This window comes from Neolamprologus multifasciatus, chromosome 11, assembly GCF_963576455.1.
Source record: "Neolamprologus multifasciatus chromosome 11, fNeoMul1.2, whole genome shotgun sequence".
Lineage (NCBI taxonomy): Eukaryota > Metazoa > Chordata > Actinopteri > Cichliformes > Cichlidae > Neolamprologus > Neolamprologus multifasciatus.
In genome coordinates, this window is record NC_140449.1 from 25,143,734 (window position 1) to 25,165,098 (window position 21,365).

Genomic DNA, 21,365 nt, shown 5'->3' on the forward strand with positions numbered 1-21,365 from the left:
ATTAAAAAAAAAAATACTAGCAACACACAACGTGTTTCCAGACATTTTATATATAAAAAACAATACACTTTTTAGATCAGAGACATGAAAATACAAATTGTTCTTTTTAAATAAAATATACATACATTAAAATTTGTTAGGCTTCTACATATGCTCAATGATATACAATAAATTCTGCATCAACTGATCACAAACTTGGTTTTGAAATAAAGTGATTAGAAATAAGAAACATCACTGACAGTAATAACTCTACATAGTTATACAAAGAGGATATCAAATCATTACAGTTATTTCAAATACTGGACGTTTACAGTTTTTAGTGTTCAGCTTCAGCAAGGGGGACAAGCCCTCCATCTAGGAGGAGCTCTGGGTCAGGAAGTGCTGAAAGAACTCCTGAGTCTTCCTCTTCTCAGCAAGATCCTGCTTTGCAGGTGACTTCAGAAGCAAGGAGGCAAAAATGGTGGCTACACATAAAGAAAATATATTGTTCATATTACACAGTATAGAGAAATCATTCATAAAAACATAGTGTCTGTAATAATTTTGACATTTCAAGGAATGTAACACAGAAAATGACACAAAATGTTTTAAATAGATACATTTCTTTTAACTGAAGTTCATTTTCCTGCTATACTTTAGTTCACAATCAACCTTTATTTGGTGGAACAGATTAGCACAAAGGACATCTTTACACAAGTCCCCAGCTTTACACCGAGCAATAAAAAGGTCAAAAAGTAAAATGTTGCCTAAAGCACAAAGTAGTAATAACACATTTATAAACCAAAGGAACCACTTGCTTCATTTTCTTACCCAGGATGCTGACATCTAATCGATTGATAGCAGAATTCTTCAAAAGCTCACGGAGAAAGGCAGCTAAATAGTTGAACACGTTTTTATGGCACTGAGGTAGCGTGGAAATAACCTAGACAAAAAATACAATACTTTAACTTTTACAATTTAATGTAGGATTAGTAGAAATGGGTGACTAACTCTGTTCTTTTTTTTTCCCTTACTTGCTCACACTGGCTGGCACTGGTGCAGCATTCAAGGCAGCGTTGGTAAAATGAGTAGGGAACCACAGGCTCTGGGAGGGCATCTAGGAACAGAAGTAAAGCCTCTGCTACTGAGTGATTACTACCCGCTGCAGGTCAAGAGTAGCAGGGTCAAGGTAGCAAATTTTAAGAAAAAAAAATTACATATCACATAAAAGTACAACATAACTTATACTTAACCCCCCCTCCCAAAACAAACAGTATCACATTCTAAGAGTCATTCAAAACAACATGTTTGCAATTACATGGATTAAACAGCAATACAGAGTATTCGAAAAATCAAGCTTATTAGCTTATTAGTTTCTGTAATAAGCTATGGTCACCTAAGGTCCCAACTTTCAGACCCAATTTAATTGCATTTAAATCCTGAACACTGAGTATTACAGGGCTGCTAAAACCCATCCAATATAGATTTAATGCTCTTAAGATAAAATAAAACATATGTACTGACTGTGCTCTGTGACGTCTTCAAATATTCTATAAGGACAAACAATATCTTTCTGCTAATTTTATTATAGTTGTGAAAGGATACGGAGGGACTCTGGCATCCCTGTGTCAAGGCAATCCCTTATTTCAGCAAATTCAATCCGGAGTCCAGGTTGCTGAAATATGTCTTCCTGCAAATAGAGGCCAATACATTCAGACTCGTTCTCTCATTATACACCACAGATTCCCTTCAGCTAAAGAAATTATTTGAAGCACTGTGGCTAATGCAGGAGAATAAATTCATTGCAAGGATCTTCATTCAGTCTATTTATCCTTAATCACAAAAAGCTGGCAGGAAGCCAAGTGTAGTGCAATTCACATGAAGTGGACACTATAAAACAAAGTAGGAGCATAGTATTGTTTGATTTTATTACAACACTATCAATTTTCTGACCTGTTTGACTGCATTGCGGAATAAGTGATCCACCATCATCCAAAGTTCTTTAGGAATGTCAAGAGGCTTTTCAGTGTTTGCTGCGTTCTCCTTTATAGGCAACTCTGCCTGATATTGGGAAAGAAAAAACAGAATGAAAGGCAGTTTAGTTAAAGCTTAATTAGTCTCCAATCCTCAAAACTACTATAATGAAGCCTCTGAGGCAACAATGAATACAATTGTGAGGCAACAATGAATACAATTGTGGGGTGACCGTGGCTCAGGGGGTTGGGAAGCGTATCTGTAACTGGAAGGTCGCTGGTTCGATCCTGGTCGTTGTGTCCTTGGGCAAGACACTTTACCCTACCGCCTACTGGTGTTGGCCAGAGGGGCCGATGGCGCGATATGGCAGCCTCGCTTCTGTCAGTCTGCCACAGGGTAGCTTGCCTCCACCAGTGTGAGAGTGAATGAATAGTGGCATTGTAAAGCGCTTTGGGTGCCTTGAAAAGCGCTATATCCAATCCATTATTATTATTAATAGAGGTATTTCAAGTGAGCACTAACCAGTTGAAGGAGGGTCTCTTGTGGAATGTCTTGAATGGGCTCCCTCAGCTGACATAGTGCATGGATAGAAGTGCCATAACAGCTTGGCAGGTAGTTTCCTGTCACAGAGATAAAATAGTCCTTGCCCCGCTCTAGATGGAGCACCAGGATGTCTTCAATCTCCTGCTTGCCAGAGTTAAGCTCAGGTGCTGTTGTGCGATTTACGAAAACCTCAAGGTCAATATCCACAGAACCACCTAGATATTTAGAGGGAAGCGCAAATTAAAGAGAAGGCTGCTCCAGTCAGTTGTTATGTTATACTGTGGTCATAACACGCAATTATGACGTAGTACTCTTTGAGGATTTCAAAGACACTGTAATAAGCATAATCTGTCAGTTCAAAGGATTCTGCCACTTAAATACAAGTCAGTCTCTTTCTATATGACCGGGCTAATGGATTAATGTTTTATTAAAATTAAATTTGTTGGTTTTACACGACGATGACGTGTCACTCACCCTGAGCAATAAAGCCTTTGGGGGGGTTGGCTGTGAGCCAGAGCTTGCTGTATGTGAACTCATTCGGCTTTGGAATAAACTCAAACTGACATGGGACCTGCCCGTCATTCAAAAGGCTCAACGTCTCTGCCTGGTGCTGCATGAACTTCACGTCCTTGAAGTGGAACTGAGACAAAAGAAAAGGGGAAAAAAAAGCAGATTTATGAGGCAAGATAAAAAAAAGTTTTTTTTCCTTCAGATCATGTGAAGCTATTGTATCCTTTGAATGTCTCCATAATGCACTCTTTCATTATTTTTATTATTATGTATTTTAATTTAATGCCAGGGAGAATCGTAAGGTGAAACTTTACCTCTCGCTTGGACAAGGTTACAGATGGAATGCATTCATTCTCCATTTTGTCAATATCACGAACAATTTCTTCAAAGGTCTTCTTATAATCCTCACTATTTATCCTCTTGATCTGTAGGATGAAGAAAAACAGGATTAAGTAAAAGCAAAGAAATAATGTATACTTAAAAAAAGCCACAGAATAAATAAATAAATAAAAGCTCTTCAGCTAAATCATTTACCTCAATGATGAGCAGGGAGCTGACAGGTTTGTGGTCACTGGTCTTCAGAGTCATGTGACTCTGGTAATGCTGTTGCTTTATGTTCTTTCCTCTCCACAGGATACGATCGCACCACGCAGGGACACGACATTTTTCACTAAGTTCAAAATAAATGGCAAACATTAGTTCCCAAGTGTCTATTTTATTACAAAGCAATAAAACAATGAAGGCAGGAATTATCTCTGACTCCATTTATCCATTATCAAAATTAATGACACAATCCCTGCAGGGAGATTCTCTTGTGAGGTGTTGCAAGAGTACTGGATATTACACAACAAAGCTCACAGTTCAGGGCCACATCGGATGGCTAAACCAATTTATAAAGGACACTGATGCAAATGAGATGTTGTAGTTTTTTTCCTTACATTGCCCAAGTCAATTCTTAGGCAATGTAGCTCTTGTACAGACACTCGCTGGCCACTTTATTAGGTATACATATTCAACTGCTTGTTAACGAAAATATCCATTCAGCCAATTATGTGACAGCAGCTCAACACATTTAGGCATTTACAAGCTTATAACAAGAATCAGAGTATGAGAAAAAAGGTCAGAACATAGCATGGTCACTGGTGCCAGAAGGTTTATTTGGAATATTCCAGAAGGGAGCATAGTTTAAACCTCACAACCTAACTGAGTATAATTACCAACACTGTCCATCCCTTTATGACCACAGTCTACCTATCCTCCTATGGCTGCTTCCAGCAGAATAGTGTATGTAACAAGGAATAACAGTATGTCACTGCATTCAAATGGCCTCTACAGTCACCAGATCTCAATCCAATAAAGCACCCTTGCGATGTGGTGGAACTAATTTGCATCACTGATGTGCAGCCTACAAATCTGCAGCAGTTATGTGAAGCTATCATGTCAATGCATAAAAATCTGTGAGGAATTTTTCCATCACCTTGTTGAAACAATTAATGCATGACACTACTAACGTGTAAAGTAGCTGTGAGTGTATTCAACAAACATTTTATCAAAAAACAAAACGGAAAAAAACTTTAAATACAGCAGAGCTTTCTTAACAGTCTTAACGGTCAAAAATCACTCTGCATTGTCTTTGCAATACTGCAGTCATCAAGCCCAAGCCTGACATTTCTATTATAATGCTACTATGGTATTCTCTTAAGGCTATCCTTCAGTAAATACTATAGACAAAAACCAGAGTTAAGCAGCTCTGAATAGAGGGATAATTGTTTGCAGAGTAGGAAGCTCCAACCATTTAACAATTGATGAGACAGAAATGTCTCAACCAACAGAGAAGGAAAAGAAATGTGGGCTGATCTGAATCACTGGTGTGTCACAAAAAATGTGATGATAACACAAGCAGCTATAGTGTTCGAACTACAATGATAGTATGTCTGCTACTTCTTTCAGTTATCAGTTTACCTTTTGCTACGAACACTGACATGGAATGACTTACAATGCCTCCGTGTGAGATTACCTTGTATCCCAACTGTCAGAGCCAGTGTCATATTTGTAGGTGGGCTGGAAATCAATCTCCCCCTCCTCAAATCCCACAAACACAGCCTCCTCGTCGATCTGCCTCTTGAGCTGATGACCACACGCAATGGGTAAATATCACTGCTCACAAACACGTTTGAATACAAAACACATCAGGAAACCATAATTAATATTACCTGATCGAAACTGTGTAGAGTTTCAAAGTCCTTCTTGCTGATGAGACCCTTCACGTTGTCAACGTCAAGCTCACTAATTCTGTAGTTGAGGTCCCCGATCCATAAAATAACACTAATTCAGAAACAGAACACAAATTCAAATCAAATAGTCATAAATACGAGAAACTTGATCTGTATGAACAGTGTCAGCAAATATGTTTTAGGTTTAAAGGACCGCATGACACATTCTGAAGTTAGGTTGCCAAACTCTGGATTCGGATTAGTGGCACAATAACTATGTAAACATTCCAAGAGAAATCTTTAAATTTGATTCACAATGTAAATTTTAAAATGACGGCTACTTACTCGTGCTTCATGATAGTGAGTGGCGCCTGGGTGAGGTCAGGTTGGCGAAACTGGAGACGACTGCAAATATCCTTATAGTCCTGATTACGTCTCTCATATTCCTCAACATGAGCGGCAAGGTGGGAATTGACCACGCAGATATCAGAGTTGTGGAAGCGAAAACGGATTGCCACAGCTCCCTTGTTTCCCTGTGAATCAGTAATTGATTAGAATGGACAGAAAACACTGAAACGCCTCTGCAAACACTAAAATAAAATAAGTAAATATTTTTATTTACTATGATTTTACTCATCTGCTACACAATAAGGCAATATTATGCAAACAATTTCATGCTTGGCATGTTTTGGATAGTTCTTGCTACAATTCATAAACTAGTGTCCCATTACTGCAGGAGAGGATGGAGTGACCTTACATAGCTCTACCCCCCTCCCACTGGTCCCTAGCCAGCCATCTGCTCTACTCTGCAGGGACTGCTAAGTAAGCACGGTCGCATGAGTCAAGAATAACCTTTCCTGCACCAGTGTATGAGAAACAAAGTTGAAGCTACTGTAGGAAGAGCTTCATGGATGAATAAGCACTGAAGTGAATAGTTCACAGGAAGTAGAGATGCCTTTTCATCATCACAGGAGATTGTTTGTGCTTAAAAACTGCCTCATGTATTGCCATTTACCAAAATGGCAATACATGAGGCAGTTAAAAAAAAATAAATAAATAAATAAAATTGTATGGCAGTTGACAGACACCATCATAGCATAAGCCCAATTTTTGTTTTCTTTCATCGTTTCAATTTTCATGTAAATGCTAATACTCAACACTTTCTGTTTATATGTATATTATGAGGACAATCATTTTTCTGTGGAACTAAAACAATGCTATTGACATAAGCCAATAGCAATAAGCCAACACCCATCCATCCAATCATTTCTCAGATTCAGGGTCATGATGGGGCTGGAGCCTATTACTGCTACCATGAGGTAAGAGGTGGGGTACACCCTGGACAGGTCCATTATAAACAGTGGTGCACATAAGTGGTCCGCAGGTGCGCATTTGCTGTCAAAATAAAAGACGCGCACCAGATGAGAAGTTGCAATGCGCGTTTGCGTGCATAAGATTTTCTGGAGGAGGACATTTGTTTAGAACGCTTAAAGATGTCGAAGAAGCAAGCTCCTTTAAGCAATTACTTTGGTGTTCCTCCACCTCCAAAGAAATGTCAGGAGGAGTCTGAACCGCAAAAGAAGCGCGTATTCTCGGAGAAGTGGTTGCAGGAGGTGAGCTGGCTTCAAACAAATGATGAACGCACAGAGATCTGGTGCAGAATATGCCCTGAAAATCCCACTCTAGCAGACAATAACAGTGCCTTTTATATGTACGCAAACGCGTGTTGCAACTTTTTATCTGGTGTGCGTCTTTTATTTTGACAGCGAACGCACACCTGCGGACCACTTATGTGCACCCCTGATTATAAACCCATAGGCAATATAGAATCATCAATTAACCTAACCCTGACTAAATGCATTGCTTTTAACTGTGTGAGTACCCTGGAGAGAACCCACACATGCATGGGGAGCACATGCATACACCACACAGAAAGGTCCTGGCCAGATGCTGGATTTGAACCCAGCAACTACTTACTCTGAGGCAACAGTGTTAACCGTCACGCAACCAAATCCCGTGATCAGACACCACAGACATCAACTTAATGACTTTGCACAATACCAGAAACCTATATGGTGACTTGTGCACAAAGAGAGTTTGAAATACTGTCCTCACCATCCTCCCCATGATGCCAGTGCCTACAGTCTCAGCCTCCACGTCTGAGATGAATTCTGCATGCTCCTCCTTCACAAAGAAGATCAACATAATGCCCACCAGGCGCGCCAACTTCACCTGCAGAAACAGACCAACAGTATACAAATGATTTCTTGCGGTTAAATGAAAACATTTTTGATGTTGCACTGGAACTCAAGAGATGGTGTAGCCACAAGACATGATCAGAGATACTTTAGTGCAGTTTCTGTTGCTTATATCAGCACTTTGTCAGCGTCAACTACTAGGAAGAGTAAAACGGAAGCGGAGAATCACATCTCAGAATAAGACACAGTTGTGTATGAGGAGCGCAAAGTACTTCATAATAGCTTTAACTTACGTAAGAGTTAAAGTGTCAGAAACAGAGCAGCTAAGTGTGCTTTAAGTCTGAGAACTCGCAGTGGATGCAGAAAAAAAAAATCCAACAAACTGACAGGATGGTGACCTGGCATATATCATGTAGCGTTTAAGGCGACTTGAATAAAAAATTAAAAAAAACAACCAGAGCTATAAAAAGAGGAATCTAATGTGCTGGTTGGTACTCTGAGAATGAGGAAGAACACAAAAGTGAAGACAAAACACAAGAAAAAGAGGCAGATCAAAAAAGTAACCTAAAACCTAAGGTCTGACTAAGCTTATGAAAGCAACAGGGATATAATAACTCTAACTATTAGAAATAAACTGAGTAATAATCGATGTAATAAGATTGTATGATAATTATTATTACCACAGAAAGAAGGTGCTAGAAGTTCTTGAAACTCTAACGCATGCATTGTATCAGTTTCAGGAATCTATTTTAAAGTGTGACTGTTGCCCATGTAGAAGAAAACCAAACATCCCCTCTAAAATGAAGATCAGTGGTGTGAATCGTGACATTCGCAAGTCTTCTCAAATATCAACTAATAGCGATGAACTACAAGATGTGAGGGAGAGAAAAAAAAATCCTTACTAAGGCATACTTGGCATCTGGATGCAATGCCTCAGACACAGCTTTTGTCCACTCCTGTTCCTTGGGGGTGTCATTGAAGAAGAAAGCCTCTTTGCTGAGGTCAAGCTCCTGAAAACTGCAAAAAAGGGCAAATAGTGAAACTTTAAGGGTTTGATTTCCACTTCATCCAGAAGTGCTATGGTACTGACTAAACTTTTTGGCTCCTTAACACCAAAGCGGTAAACTGAAACAGGCCGGATTAGTGGATACACAGTGCAAAAATCAGTGGGCAGGCGTCTTCAGCACTTAAAACTGGCTCAACGGCTGCATGCATCTGTCAGAGGTTTGAGGAGTAAATGTCTGTCTTTGTAATAGGATTAAGCGGAGCAGTGCACAGCTATTCTTCAGCAGGAAAATATGACTTACCCCACGCAGTACATGTCAGGGGGCTCGGGAGTGCAACTCAGCCAAGGACGGAGGCTTTCCTTTGGTGCCTGTCCGTTCACATTGTATGTGCCAAGAAAGAAGCTGAAACAAAAGAATGATGAAAAGTGAGCACAAAACAAAGGAATAAATTTATAGCTTTGATGGGCTCCTCCTTTGCCCCTCCCCCTCCCTCAGTGGTTTCCACTTCAGGAGGCTAAAATGGTGAAACAATAATGTAAGTCTATATCAAGCTTATGCCCTGCTGCTTCATTGTAGCAGTGACTAATTTCTAGATATTTAAAAAAATTTTTTTGTATGTTTAAGAGCACAACTGCACTTTTGCAGAAGTAACATTTATTAAAATGAATAGGAGAAAAAAAAACTGAAACAAAAGCAATTGCTTTCAAAGGTAAACCAACAAATACTGGAAGAGTCCTACATGTAATCCTCCACCAATCCTCAACCTTTTTGTCACTGATCAGGATTTCTCTCAAACGCCTTTGTCAAGTTTTCTAGTTTGCTTTAGTTTCTGTCCGGACACACAGTATCCTGGGTGGGCAGGTGTCATGAGCTTGGATAACCAATGGTCAGCAACTTTCTGAATGACAGCAAACAGGCAGAAAGTAGTGTCACCATCTAGTTTCACAAAAGTAGAAACTAGATGGTTGTGAAATAATCAGCACTGTTAAAATAGTGTGTTACAACAATTTGTAACACAACATATACAGATGACTAATGGGTGCGGCTGTGGAGCTGCAATGCCATATTAGCCAGTTAAGTAGATAAGGGCGGCTAAATAATAGTATGTTTCTGTTTGACCGCATCATTGATGCAAGAAGACTGCAATCATGTGCACAAAGAAATTATGTTGGGGGATTTGGGAAAAAACAAACAAAAAAACAAACAACAACAACAACAAACAAGTTTCTTTGTTTGTTTTCATCACAACATGTACAGATATCTCCAATTAAGCTCCTTTTCCATTAGGACCTACTCGGCGCAACTTGCCAAGACTAGACTCGAATCAACTGGTTTTCCACTACAATCGAGTCCAACCTAATGTGCTCGGCTGTTGTTACAACAACGCGTCCGAGCGTCCCTTGATGTAATTGGTATGTGACACAAACGGCAAGAATATACCTGCTGCTCAGTCTGTGGCTTTTTGTCAGACTCGGAAACCACCGTGTTGTTTTTGTAGCAATTTCTTTCTTTTTCTTCTTTTTTAAATGGCGGTTTGGATGTTTGTGAACGAGATGCTCTCATAACTCATCAAATGATGACATTGATCAGCTAATCAGTGGCAAGCAGTCTGACGAAGTCCCATTTTAGTACCTGCTCGGATTGCTTGGAGCCCCGGCCGAGCAGGTCCCATTTTAGTACTTGGTACTATGACCTAATGGAAAACCCTGAAAAACGTCGCGAGTCAATCAGAGTAAGTACTAATGTACTCATGGAAAACGGGACTTAGTGTCATGGCTTTGCTTTATTTTATAGCTACAGGCTGGTAACTGCAGATTTATCAGTTGGTCTTTGTCAAAGGTGTTAGCAGATAGTAACACTACATTAAAAAAAGAACACAAAACTAATCAATGACCTAGTTTTTAATCTTAAAAAACAACTGTAAATACTTTATAAAGAATATGCACATAAACAAAACCATTAACATAAATAGAGCTGCACCACTTTCTGACTCTTGGCCATCACTTGCTAAGCTACTGGCCAATGTGGAGGGCAGCGCTGTAGGGAAAAACGAAATTGAAAACAAAGAAAATGCACTGAAATCAAAACACAGTGTTGAAACCGAAAGAATTTAAAAAATGCAAAAGAGAAATCCTGATTTCCTGTATTTAAATAATCAATATTATACAAAATTATTGCATAAAATGTACAAAGACAAACACATAAATGTCTTGTGATCACTGAGCAGCCTCACTGCAACTTAAACGGAATACTGAAGGCAACATGCCGTGAAAAATCGTGAGAGGGTCGAGCCCTAGCCATTTACATCCCCACTGAGGTTTATTCTACAGGTCCAGCTCAAAAAAAGGCAACTTCCTTCCATTCAATGTGCCACGTCTCTGACCTTCAGGCGGCTACTGTTTTCCAAATGCTCTTTCACAGGAGCAGCATGGGGCTTTTTATTTTGTGCTGACTGCCACTGAACCTTAAAACACTTTCTGCTTTCACAGCCCGAGCCTCAGCTAACCAGAGAAAAGCTGAAACTATATTTACACAAAGGGAGCTTGGGACTGCTGCTTTTCTAAAGCTTTTATTCATAATATTCATATCAGCATGGATTTTTCCCCCCAGCGTGTCCCAACTATACAGTATAAAATGAGACAAAAGCAGACAAATGCATGTGTGCAAGCACGATACTAAATGTCTGCCGTTTTTGACTAAAGGCACAACTCTAGTTTACTTCTTGTTAATCATATGCGGCTTTTTAAATATGTCCAACATTACATATTTAGCATACCCTTTTACATGTATGTATGGGAAACAAACATTTCCCTTTTGGATCTAACTAACTCATGTTTATCATATTCAAGATTCCTTCCATTATGGTTACAGCTATTTTCAGAGTGTTCAGAACGTCTGAGACAGTGCGGCTTAATTTAGCACGCAGCAAGAGGAACCCACAGATGTTGACTCATGCTTTTTACATAACACTTCTATCATCCAAACTGTGTTAACAGTTACACTGTGGGCACAGAGTCTTCATGCATAAACCATCTTTTCCACAGATTTTACAACCTGTTTTCGATTTTCAAACTGAACACCAGAGTACAGTGAAATACAACTCTTGTTTAAAAATATCTGCACTCACCTAAGTTTGAAACTTGGGAGTGTTTTTTTTTTAACTTTTAAAGCTTACAGTATAGAGCTTAAAAACAAATTACTATAATGTACACATTGTCAGGCTTAAAGTGACTTTTTTTTTTACTGCTTTATGCTAAGAAGAACAAACAGGAAAAGATCACATCACTTCTCTTTAGATTCGACCTCCCCACCCAGAATACCAAGACCTTATCATCATCATCATCATCAAGGAAGCATTTTTTGCTAACTTTTTTTAAAACATTGATGATGCTTATGCAATATTCAGGAGTTTTAAGATCAACAACATCTGTGCGCCTCTATCAATGAGCCAAACACACTTTTAATCAGGGCCACACTGGCACAAAAACCAATAAACAGCAACATACCTGTGATTTTCCAAGAAAGTGTACAGTTCCTCTTTTTTCAGCAGCTCACACTTGATAAGGTTGTCGCGCAGGCCAAACTGCGGCATGGCTAGTATGTGAGCTTTGTTTGATGGGGTGTGGCTGGAGGATCGCACCAGGTCATCCCGGTCCTCTCGAGTGGAGATGCCCAGGCTGCACACCAGAGAAGAAATAACGTGTGTGATTTAAGGTGGAAAAACTGAGTCACAGAGGGTTGTTTTCTTTCTTTCTTTCTTTTTTTTTGCGGTGGGGGGTGGTGGTGGAGGGGGAGGGGGGATGTTTTAACAATTAGGGAGATGCTAGAAATGCTCATCTCCAGCTGTGTATTAACAGTCAGCATAGTCTTTAGCCTAAATGCATTAAGCCATACTTACTGGAGAGCTACAGTCTTAATGTACAGCAGTTCAACACAACAAAAACAACAATCTCTATTTCCAGGTTGTCAATATGGGATGAGCTAAGTTGAGAGGAGAAAATGTAATATGCCCATATCATACAGTCTTCCAGGAACATCCTGTAACTTAACTCCATCATAGGGAATAGACATTAGCTCAAAGCAAAGCAGGACCGAAAACAGACACCGTCTTTGTATTCAAATATAACTGTATTAGTGTGGGTATAATGCAAGACTTCCCCACCCTTGAAAAATTATGAAAAGATTCTCAAGGCCTCCTCACCTATCTTGGTTGGCAGACGCTCTGGACTTCTGTGTGCCACCGTTGGAACCTTTTTCCTTTTCTGAAGTTACTTTTTTGTCTGATGATTTCTCTGTTCAGGAAAAGCAAGACAGATAAAACAGAATGGTTAATTACATGATTGCAGGACAGTTATGCAATCATAACTGCCTGCACAGTGAACCACAAACAAAGTACTATTTTCATTTAGCCAGTTAAGATATTTTATTAATATATTAATAAACTCACATTTCAGCCTTTAAACAACCAAAATGTAAGAATAAAATTAAGCTAAATGTGAATAAATATAAGTAAATCATAAAAATGCCAAGTCAGAGCTTAGTTGTTGGGGGCAAATGACTGAGGCCTCCTCCTGCAGATGGATACGGTTTCAGCATTCCAAGTAGCTGGATTTAATGGCTGAGTGCGAAGTATTAGACAGCATGCCCCTGTCTCCTGAAGCTTGGCAGGCAAGACAGCTGGCTCCAGTGAAAGGGAAAGCCAGGTTCTCTGAGCAGGAAATTAAATTCTACAAAGTTATAGTAAGCTACATCAGACAGTACAAAGCAATGACCCGAAAGAGTAGATACAATCTACATAAAAAAAAAAACCCACAACAGTGAATTTCTTTTCTCAAAAATTGTTTCAAAATGACAAACTTAAAACCAAATGGTCTCTTACTGTTTTTACAATATGTGTGTAACTCTTTTCTATGTGCAGCATTTGAGACATGAAAAAAAAGAAAAAGGAAATCATATTTATGCAAAACACAAGGTCAAAGAAGTAAGACAACAAAGCAGACAAGGCATAAACCAGTGAAACACAAACAATAATAAGATAATAATTTTAATAAAGTAAAGCAAAAATAAGTGCTAATAAAACTAGTTTTATAGATTATTTTCTTTTTTATTAGACATGTCTTTTGGCAGAACAACTGCAGTATCAAAGTCTGCTGTTACTTTCACCTCAACAGGCAGTTGATGTCACTTTTTCTGCATCGCTGTTTTAGGAAATGTCATTTTAATTACCAATAAGACAGGTTGTGACATGTGCACCAAACCCCAAGAAAAGGTCAACATAAAAAAAAAAGATGCTAAGAGTTCAAGCCATTTTAAGCCCTATTTAAAAATCCTTACACTAACACTCTGACATTTTAATTAAAAAACAGCAACTCTGTTGTTTCAGTCAACAAGAAAATCCCTTTATTTGACTGACAGAACTTCCAGCAAACTGTGAAATTGCTCTTGAAAACACTACAATAGACGCTCTTATTGCACACACAACCCACACGCAGCTGTCAAACAGCACTTACCCAGTGTCACACAAAATGCATCAATAAATAAAAGTCACTGGATGTGTATGTCCATTCTACTTCACTACAAACTTTTGAATACCTGCTGCAGTGCAGACAACTTTTGAAACAAATCTTGTGGCATTAAATGCACACATGCTACTGACTGGAGATCTTATCATATTTCTGCATTCTCAAATCAGCAAGGAAATGACTGCAAAACCTTGTGGTGTTATCCTGTTGCATGCACCTTATTAAAGACATACAAGTTTTTCTCTCTCTCGCTTAAAGTACAGCTGCTTATCTGTTAGATGAAAAAACTATTTACAGTTAAAAACAGTACAACCAGTATTAGGTTATGCGTTTAAAACATTATATGGTACGTCCTGCACAGGCTTTAGTATCTTTACCCATACAGCGGAAATCCAGCTGTATGACCTCTTACTCCATTTGTCACAGGATGCCTCTCTATAAGTGTGCAGCTATTCGTAGAATAAATGGCAAACTCTTCTATCAGGGCTCTCTTCCGTATTAACGCAGGAGTTTCTCTACAAAATACAACCGGCCAAAGTTCATCATTACACTGCTTCACAAGCAGAAACACGTCACATTGCTCATATAAATTATTTTTTTCTTTTAATACTTAACTGTAAATTTACATCTGCTTAATAAACGGTTGGGGCGTCATATATTTTAATTGGATGACATGCAGACTTTTCTTTTTGAAGGCGAAGCAGACAGTAAACGGAGACCTATAATAACAGAGAGAGCCGGTGGGAACAAAGTTTACAGGCAACTGATTGAAGCTAACAAGCTAAATCGGCTAAGAGGATAAGTCGGGAGTAAATGGGTGAACGTGGAAATACCCTGACAACAAGTGCAAATGGCTCAAAATTCAAGACAAAAAAAGAGCCTCTCGGTGAACGACACAACAATGTGTCACTAAAACGTGTTGTTGCAACGTTTTTCCTAATAGGTGTTCCACTTCTTTTAAAACCACACAATGACGATGATATCGCGGTGCTGAAGTCTGTGCTAGTGCTAGCTGTTCTTTTTAACCGAGCGCCTATGATTCTATGATTCGCTGCGAAAAAACAATGTATCGAACACATTGCTACATGGATGTAAAATTACCCAGTTTCATCGATAAGCACTTAAGCTAATGACGCTAAAGTTAGCATTTCTTGACAGAAGAACTAGAACTGCACGCTAGCAATAACTAGGAAGCAAGCTTATCCCAGCCGGATGGCAGGGACCCCGGCGTTTCTTTCACCTCCTCAAAATCAACAAATTAAACCAGGAATAGGTTTTTTTTTTCATACCAAAGTCTCTCATCTCCACAGACATCTCCATTTATTGCTCCCACGCATTCTGTGCAGATGACCAACGTCCACTCAGTCTCAATCCAAACGCTATAGTAGTGGGAGGAGTTTACACTCCCACCGCTGCAGAGATAAGACACCGAAACAAACCTAATCGACTATGCAGATTGAAATCGGAAGACTCAACAACATTGCATTAGATTAGGAAAATGAAATATATAACGAGAGATACATATTTAAAAATTATTTTTGTTTATTTGTTATGGAGGTAAGTGTGTTTGTGTGGCACTTGACTGACAAAAGATGTACGCACGCAGTTTTATACACAGTATCACATGCTGTGTGATTTGTATAAGGTCATTCCATGTTTTGCATACTTGTCAGCAGTAGCATGCCAGTAAAACAGAATGCACAAGCATAATGATTGATTAAAATCTGCTTAAAATCACACAGCATGAGGAACGTACACAAGTTGGGAAGCTTTTCTGTTTAGAAGCAATGAACAAAAACACTCAGATATCTCACATGGCTTCTCAATTTGTTATGTTTTTTTCTTTCATTGTTAATAGCAGTTAATAATAACTGCACTACATTTTCTGTTAGGCCTGTTGGCCCTGTGAGCTCTCGCTCTCTAGTTTACTGTGGTGCATTGAATGAAAAAGGGACAAATTAAAAATACAGGTTATTCCTGTGGTTTTCATGCTTTGTCACGTCAAGATGTCCTTTCAACTCACGTTCAGATGGAGCCAGTTGAATTCAGAGGAAGTGGCATTTGCAAAATTGGATGTAATTTATGAAGCAATACTGACACGCAAAAACTGCACACACAAAGAGACAAAATGGAGAACACGTCCTGACATCCACTGCACAGATGCTGGTGGACCAATTCTAGTGCAGTTCATTTTATTGCATAGGGAGACGTTGGCAGATACAAATTAAAATAAGGTGAAAAACCTGTTTTTCCGTGCTGGTTGAGTTTAGTGAGAGTTGTGCCGATGGGTGCGAGGGCTTGTTTGACAACTCCCCGTCCTCTAGTGTCTTTGTGGTACTTGGTAATCCAGTCAAACTTGGGTATCTTTGTGGGAGTCCTGCAAACATCTGTGAAAAAAAGCAGGGAGGAAAAGAATGATAAAAGAACTGTAAATGATTCTTGCCTTAATGAGAAATTTGACAAGAGACTGCTGTGCTCTTTAAGGCAACACAAAAAATGTTAAGAATGAGAAAAGTTGCATTTTGCAACTTTATTTTAAAGCTACCACCTTAAATTCCTCTTGTTTTCATAGTAAATTACCTTGTAAGTCAACCTCCATGGTTAAATTCACCTCTATGGGCTCACCGTGAGAATTTTTCTTTTTAACAACAGCCGGCATGCCATTTGTTCTTTCCATCACTGGTCTCCCACAGCAAATTAAAAGCCTTTGGGGCTCTACTTGGAATACCGCAAAAAACCACATCAGTCTTTGCTTGTGTTCATTTGGGACTTCCACCATGAAAACGGCAAACCGGTGGGAAAAGCGGCACATCCATAACAAAGCACACCATCTTTGACCTTTAACGGCCTGATACTTTCAGATGAACAGAAAGCAGGCTGTAAAATTGTGGTGCAAATTAACTAATAAAAAGGAAGTAACTTATCCTGTTAACTGTTGTCATGTCTAATTTTCATGTCCCATTGCTAAAAGCTATGTGCACAAAGATTAAGTAAGAACAGCGTATACTGTCCAAACTCCACCCTTCCCTCTCTGCCTGCTAGCAATTCTCGCACAGGGAAGTGTCACCACCAAAACAGCAGTAACCACGAGTTTTTTTCCAAATAGATATATTATGTGGTTTTCCAGCATAATATAACCTCTAGGTTATTAACTCAATAGGTATTGTTTCACATAGGTTACTACAGCAAAATATTTGTGCTTTTTCACACTCTTCTTCACTTAAGAGTCAAATAACCTGTCTTAAACAAATAAGATGCTGGTGCTACTGCGAATTAATACTTGATTCCAGTGAACCGACAGCTTTCAAAGGTTATTCTTGTTTCTTGCTGGATGTCATGTAAACACATCATATAGGGGCTAACCTACCACTCCACGCCTTGTTGACTTCGCTGAGGAAGAGACGCGAGTTGGAGCCAAAAGGAAGTTTGAGGCCTAACTCTTCATCCTTGTAGCTTATTCTAACTCTGGTATCAGCACCTGAAATCAGAAGAAGAATGCAGGGGGCGAAAACAAGATGTTCATTATCGTGTGGTGCACCAGTTATGCAGCTTATTTCTAATTGGGCTGTAATGGAAACTAGCGCACTCACCCACAACCACAAGTTCCTCTGGTGAGGAAACTAAAAAGATTGTAGTATGAGAAATATGTTTCAGAGAAATTACCGTCACATTAGTTTTGATTAGGTACACTGTTAAAATAGCATAAGGGAATATTTATTTGAGATGAACTAAAAAATATTTAAACACTATTCACCTGTGACAACTGCAAAGTCGACAGAGATGGGTATTATGGCCTCCAGCAATACATCATCAGCAGTAATTGCCATTCTTCGATGGGTATAAATAAAGATTCTGTAAGAACATTACATTGTAATTTTAAGATTTGTTTAATGAAGTCTGTATTTCAGTTAGTTCTCTGCCTAACTAGAGCTAACACATGCACACTAGAAAATATCCCTACAGAGCATGACTGTGGTACTTTTGTCAGGCAGGTTAGTGTAACTCTGTAGTGTACAGTGTTACGCTATACTGCTGCCACCCACTCTTCTTCGAAAACACTTTTTAGACTGAATTCAAACAAACTGCAAAGAACTCTTCTGCAAAGAAGATATTTTTTCTCCCACCAAGCCACTAAAACTTACGCATGCTCATTTGCAGACTCCACGAGCCCCAGCAGTCTGCTCTCTGTAGTATCATCAAAGAGGACATCACATTGGACAGCATGATTACGTTTTAGTTAAGGAGAAAGATGTTGTTTACACTTCATGTTTAATATCATATTTATCTGCCAGAAAAAAATGACCTTTCAGCAAAGTCTACTACAGTGGGGACATTAAATTGGATTTCTATTCCTTACAAGTAACTATTGCACTTTTTACAGTATTTCTTATTAATTTCACAGAGCAATATCAAAAGTATAAACCAGTACATCTATATTTCAGCATATAAATAAGGCTAATAAACATATTTATAGATCAAATTTTCTCTCCCCGTTGCAACAATTCACGTTCTTCTCCTCCTTCTGCTTCTCCTTTAGGCGTTACCACAGCAGATCATCTACCTCCATATCATCGTATTCCTAGCATCCTGTTTTGTCACACCAACCCTCTGCATGTCCTCCTTCACAACATCCATGAATCTTGTGGTCTTCACCTAGAGGGAGCCTCGCAGCGCCATCTTCAAGACCATTTACCCTAGGTATTTAAACTACCTCACTCTCTCAACACCTTGCATCTTAGACCTGGCCCTCTCTCATTCTCACAAATGTATTTGGTCTCACTTCTACTAACTTTTATTCCTCTTTTCCCAAAAGCATACCTCCACCTGCTCCTTACTCTTACTGCAGATCACAACGTCTGCAGTAACTGTTAACTTGTCTATTTCCACTGCAAACAAGAAGGGGCTGAGAGCCGATCCATGATGCAATCTTACCCCCGCTTTGAACCCATCTGTTACTCCTACCGCACACCTCACTTCTGTCTTGCTGTCCTCATACATGTCCTGCATCACCCTCACATACTTCTCTGCCACTTCTGACTTCCTCATACAGCACCAAAGTTTCTCTCTTGGCACCCTATCATACAATTTTTCTAGACCCACAAAGACTCAGCACAACTCCTCCTGACCGTCTCTGTACTTCTCTATCAGCAGTCTTAAAGCAAAAATCATGTCTGCAGGGCACTTCCTTGGCATGAAGCCATACTCTCTTCTTAACTTGGCTTCAGTATCTCTTCCCAAACTCCTTATGGTATTATGCAACACTTCATGTTATTATTTATAATACATTACCATATTATTAAAAGGGGAATGACAGTAACAGTAACTACTCTCTGCACCTTGTTTTGCAAACATATTTTTATGCACATCTTACTTTAAGACAATGACAGTGAAATTATAGGATCACCAGCACTGACAACAAAGACAAAGCACACAGCTGCCACCTTGTGGACAACGTGTCTCACTACAGTATTGAGTACATGTTACCTATTTTAAGGAACTGCTGACTAGACTAGTTTTAATCTAAAAACAAAAGCACCAATAAACCCCATGTGCACTCAACTGCAATGCCTGGATAGAAGCCTAAGTAAAGCTACTCTTTAGTCAGTAAGATGACAGCCAAGTGGCACAACGCAACAGGCCCCATTTCGAGCTCAGCAGACAGAAAAGCTGTCGCGCCAGTCAAACGTGTTTTTTTGGAAGCATGTAATCTATAGTTTGATTCGCTGGTCAACCACGAACCAATGCGTGTGAGTCGGGAAGGATACCATGATGCAGTTTTCTTCCCTTTCTAAAGTTTCTTGAATTGCGACGGACTGATCCATAGTGTTGACATTCAAGCTTGCTGGACGACAACTTTGGCACCACGCTCTCCAAACGAAAACCCACTCCGTGGAAACTCGAGCAGCTCAGTTATTTCTCTCTGAAGTGGAAGCGCAGCGCAATGAAAGGGAGCGCAGAAGCTCCGCGGAATCCCACATCATTCCTTTTCGACCCAGAAGTTTTTCTTCTTTTCCCACCTTCCTTCGCTGCTGGCCCAGCCCGACCCAGTCTGCCACGCACTGATTCAGGATCGCGCTGTACACCCAGTGTGACGTCACTCTGTTTGGTTTGCAAAGGCCTGAAGCCGCCAACTCAAAGACGGTTATGTCTTGCAACACCTCGCACTCCTCAGAAGTTGCGTCAAAGCTTTTTGAGGAAGTGTTGATGACCCCCGGTCAATCAAGCGGAAGTGGTCTTTAGAAATCCATCGATCCATTTTTTTTTCTTCAAAAAATATTGTATTGCATTTACATCTTACTTTGTCAAAATGGACTACTGTATTACTGTCATTAATATCATTTGATTTCTATTGATCTTGGAGAGTTAAAATTTAAAAACTGTACAGGATGTGTGTAACGCTGATTTTTTTTTAAAAATTTTAAAGCTGCTATCACAATACATGATAATATACTGTGATAACTGTACTGTATGAACTTTTGCACAGTTGGCACAGGACATACACCTTTGTGCAAAGTACAGTGCTCTGTGTGCAAAACACATAGAGCACATAATGTGTAATCACCTCTCATTTATGTATACTTTGCTAGGAAAAAGGGAAAAGGGTTCAGTGATTTCTTGAATGATCATACTGTACTGCAAATAAAGCAAAAACACAAAACAAAACAAAAACAGAGTTTGTACAGTTCTAATGAGCTCTAAAGTCATTAGTTGGTATTACTACCTTTATTCTTCAACACAGCCTGAACTCTCTTGTGCAGTTTTCTTGCTATTTCTTTAAGCAGCCTTCAGGAATAGTTCCCAGGCTCGTTGAAGAACATTCAAAGCTCTTCTTTGGATGTTGGCTTCATTTTGTTCTGCTCTCTCTCAATATGATCCCACACTGCTTCAGTAATCTAGAGGATGTAAATCCATGACTGATAGTGTTCCATTGTGTGTGTGTTTTTATCCCTGTTTTAATGCACTGGCATTGTGATATTGACAAATGAAGCTGTTGCCAATGAGGCAGTTTCCAGATATTGCTGCATGCATAGTAAGTCACCGTGCACCTACTGAAGCTTCAGTGAACAGTAGATGGATCAAGTCAAGGTCCAGATGTCTTTGGTCCTGTGCCAGGTCTTTGCTGGATTTTCCCTTCTTTTTTAAGGAAACCATTTTCAGATACTGTTCATCTGTGGCAGACAGTTGCTTTTTATAGGCCACTCACTTCTTCTTTTATCCTCTGCTTGTCCAGTTTCCTGATTTATTTATTTTTAGTACAGAGTGTAAATTAAGAGATATAGAAAGTTTTAGCTAACAGTCCATTGGGAAATGTAAAAGTTTTTTTTATACCTGTCAAGAAAAGATAACCTTTTTTGACAGGCTGCTAGTCTGTTAAGTGCAGACACAATACCAGTTCATCCATTGCTTTTGTAGACTTTT

General features: G+C 39.3%; 1 protein-coding gene across 2 annotated transcripts; it reads right to left on the reverse strand.

Annotated features, from left to right (window-relative positions):
- Positions 1–31: 31 nt before the first annotated feature.
- On the reverse strand, positions 32–20,108 carry inpp5b (inositol polyphosphate-5-phosphatase B). Of its 2 annotated transcripts, XM_085177449.1 has the most exons (23): positions 19,711–20,108; positions 18,089–18,167; positions 17,701–17,798; positions 17,537–17,566; positions 17,314–17,424; positions 16,190–16,333; positions 12,626–12,716; positions 11,931–12,101; positions 8,725–8,826; positions 8,320–8,434; positions 7,335–7,451; positions 5,565–5,752; positions 5,220–5,331; positions 5,024–5,133; positions 3,541–3,676; positions 3,321–3,431; positions 2,971–3,136; positions 2,476–2,711; positions 1,933–2,040; positions 1,585–1,669; positions 1,014–1,141; positions 811–922; positions 32–464 (listed from the first exon to the last, which is right to left on the reverse strand). In XM_085177449.1, the coding sequence occupies exons 1-23, from the start codon at positions 19,766–19,768 to the stop codon at positions 355–357; spliced, it is 2,718 nt and encodes a 905-aa protein (XP_085033575.1). In that variant the 5' UTR covers positions 19,769–20,108; the 3' UTR covers positions 32–354. The 2 variants fall into 2 exon arrangements, with proteins under 2 accessions (XP_085033575.1, XP_085033576.1); XM_085177450.1 differs by lacking the exons at positions 16,190–16,333; positions 17,314–17,424; positions 17,537–17,566; ... (1 more) ...; positions 18,089–18,167; positions 19,711–20,108 and adding an exon at positions 15,236–16,163.
- Positions 20,109–21,365: the final 1,257 nt, after the last annotated feature.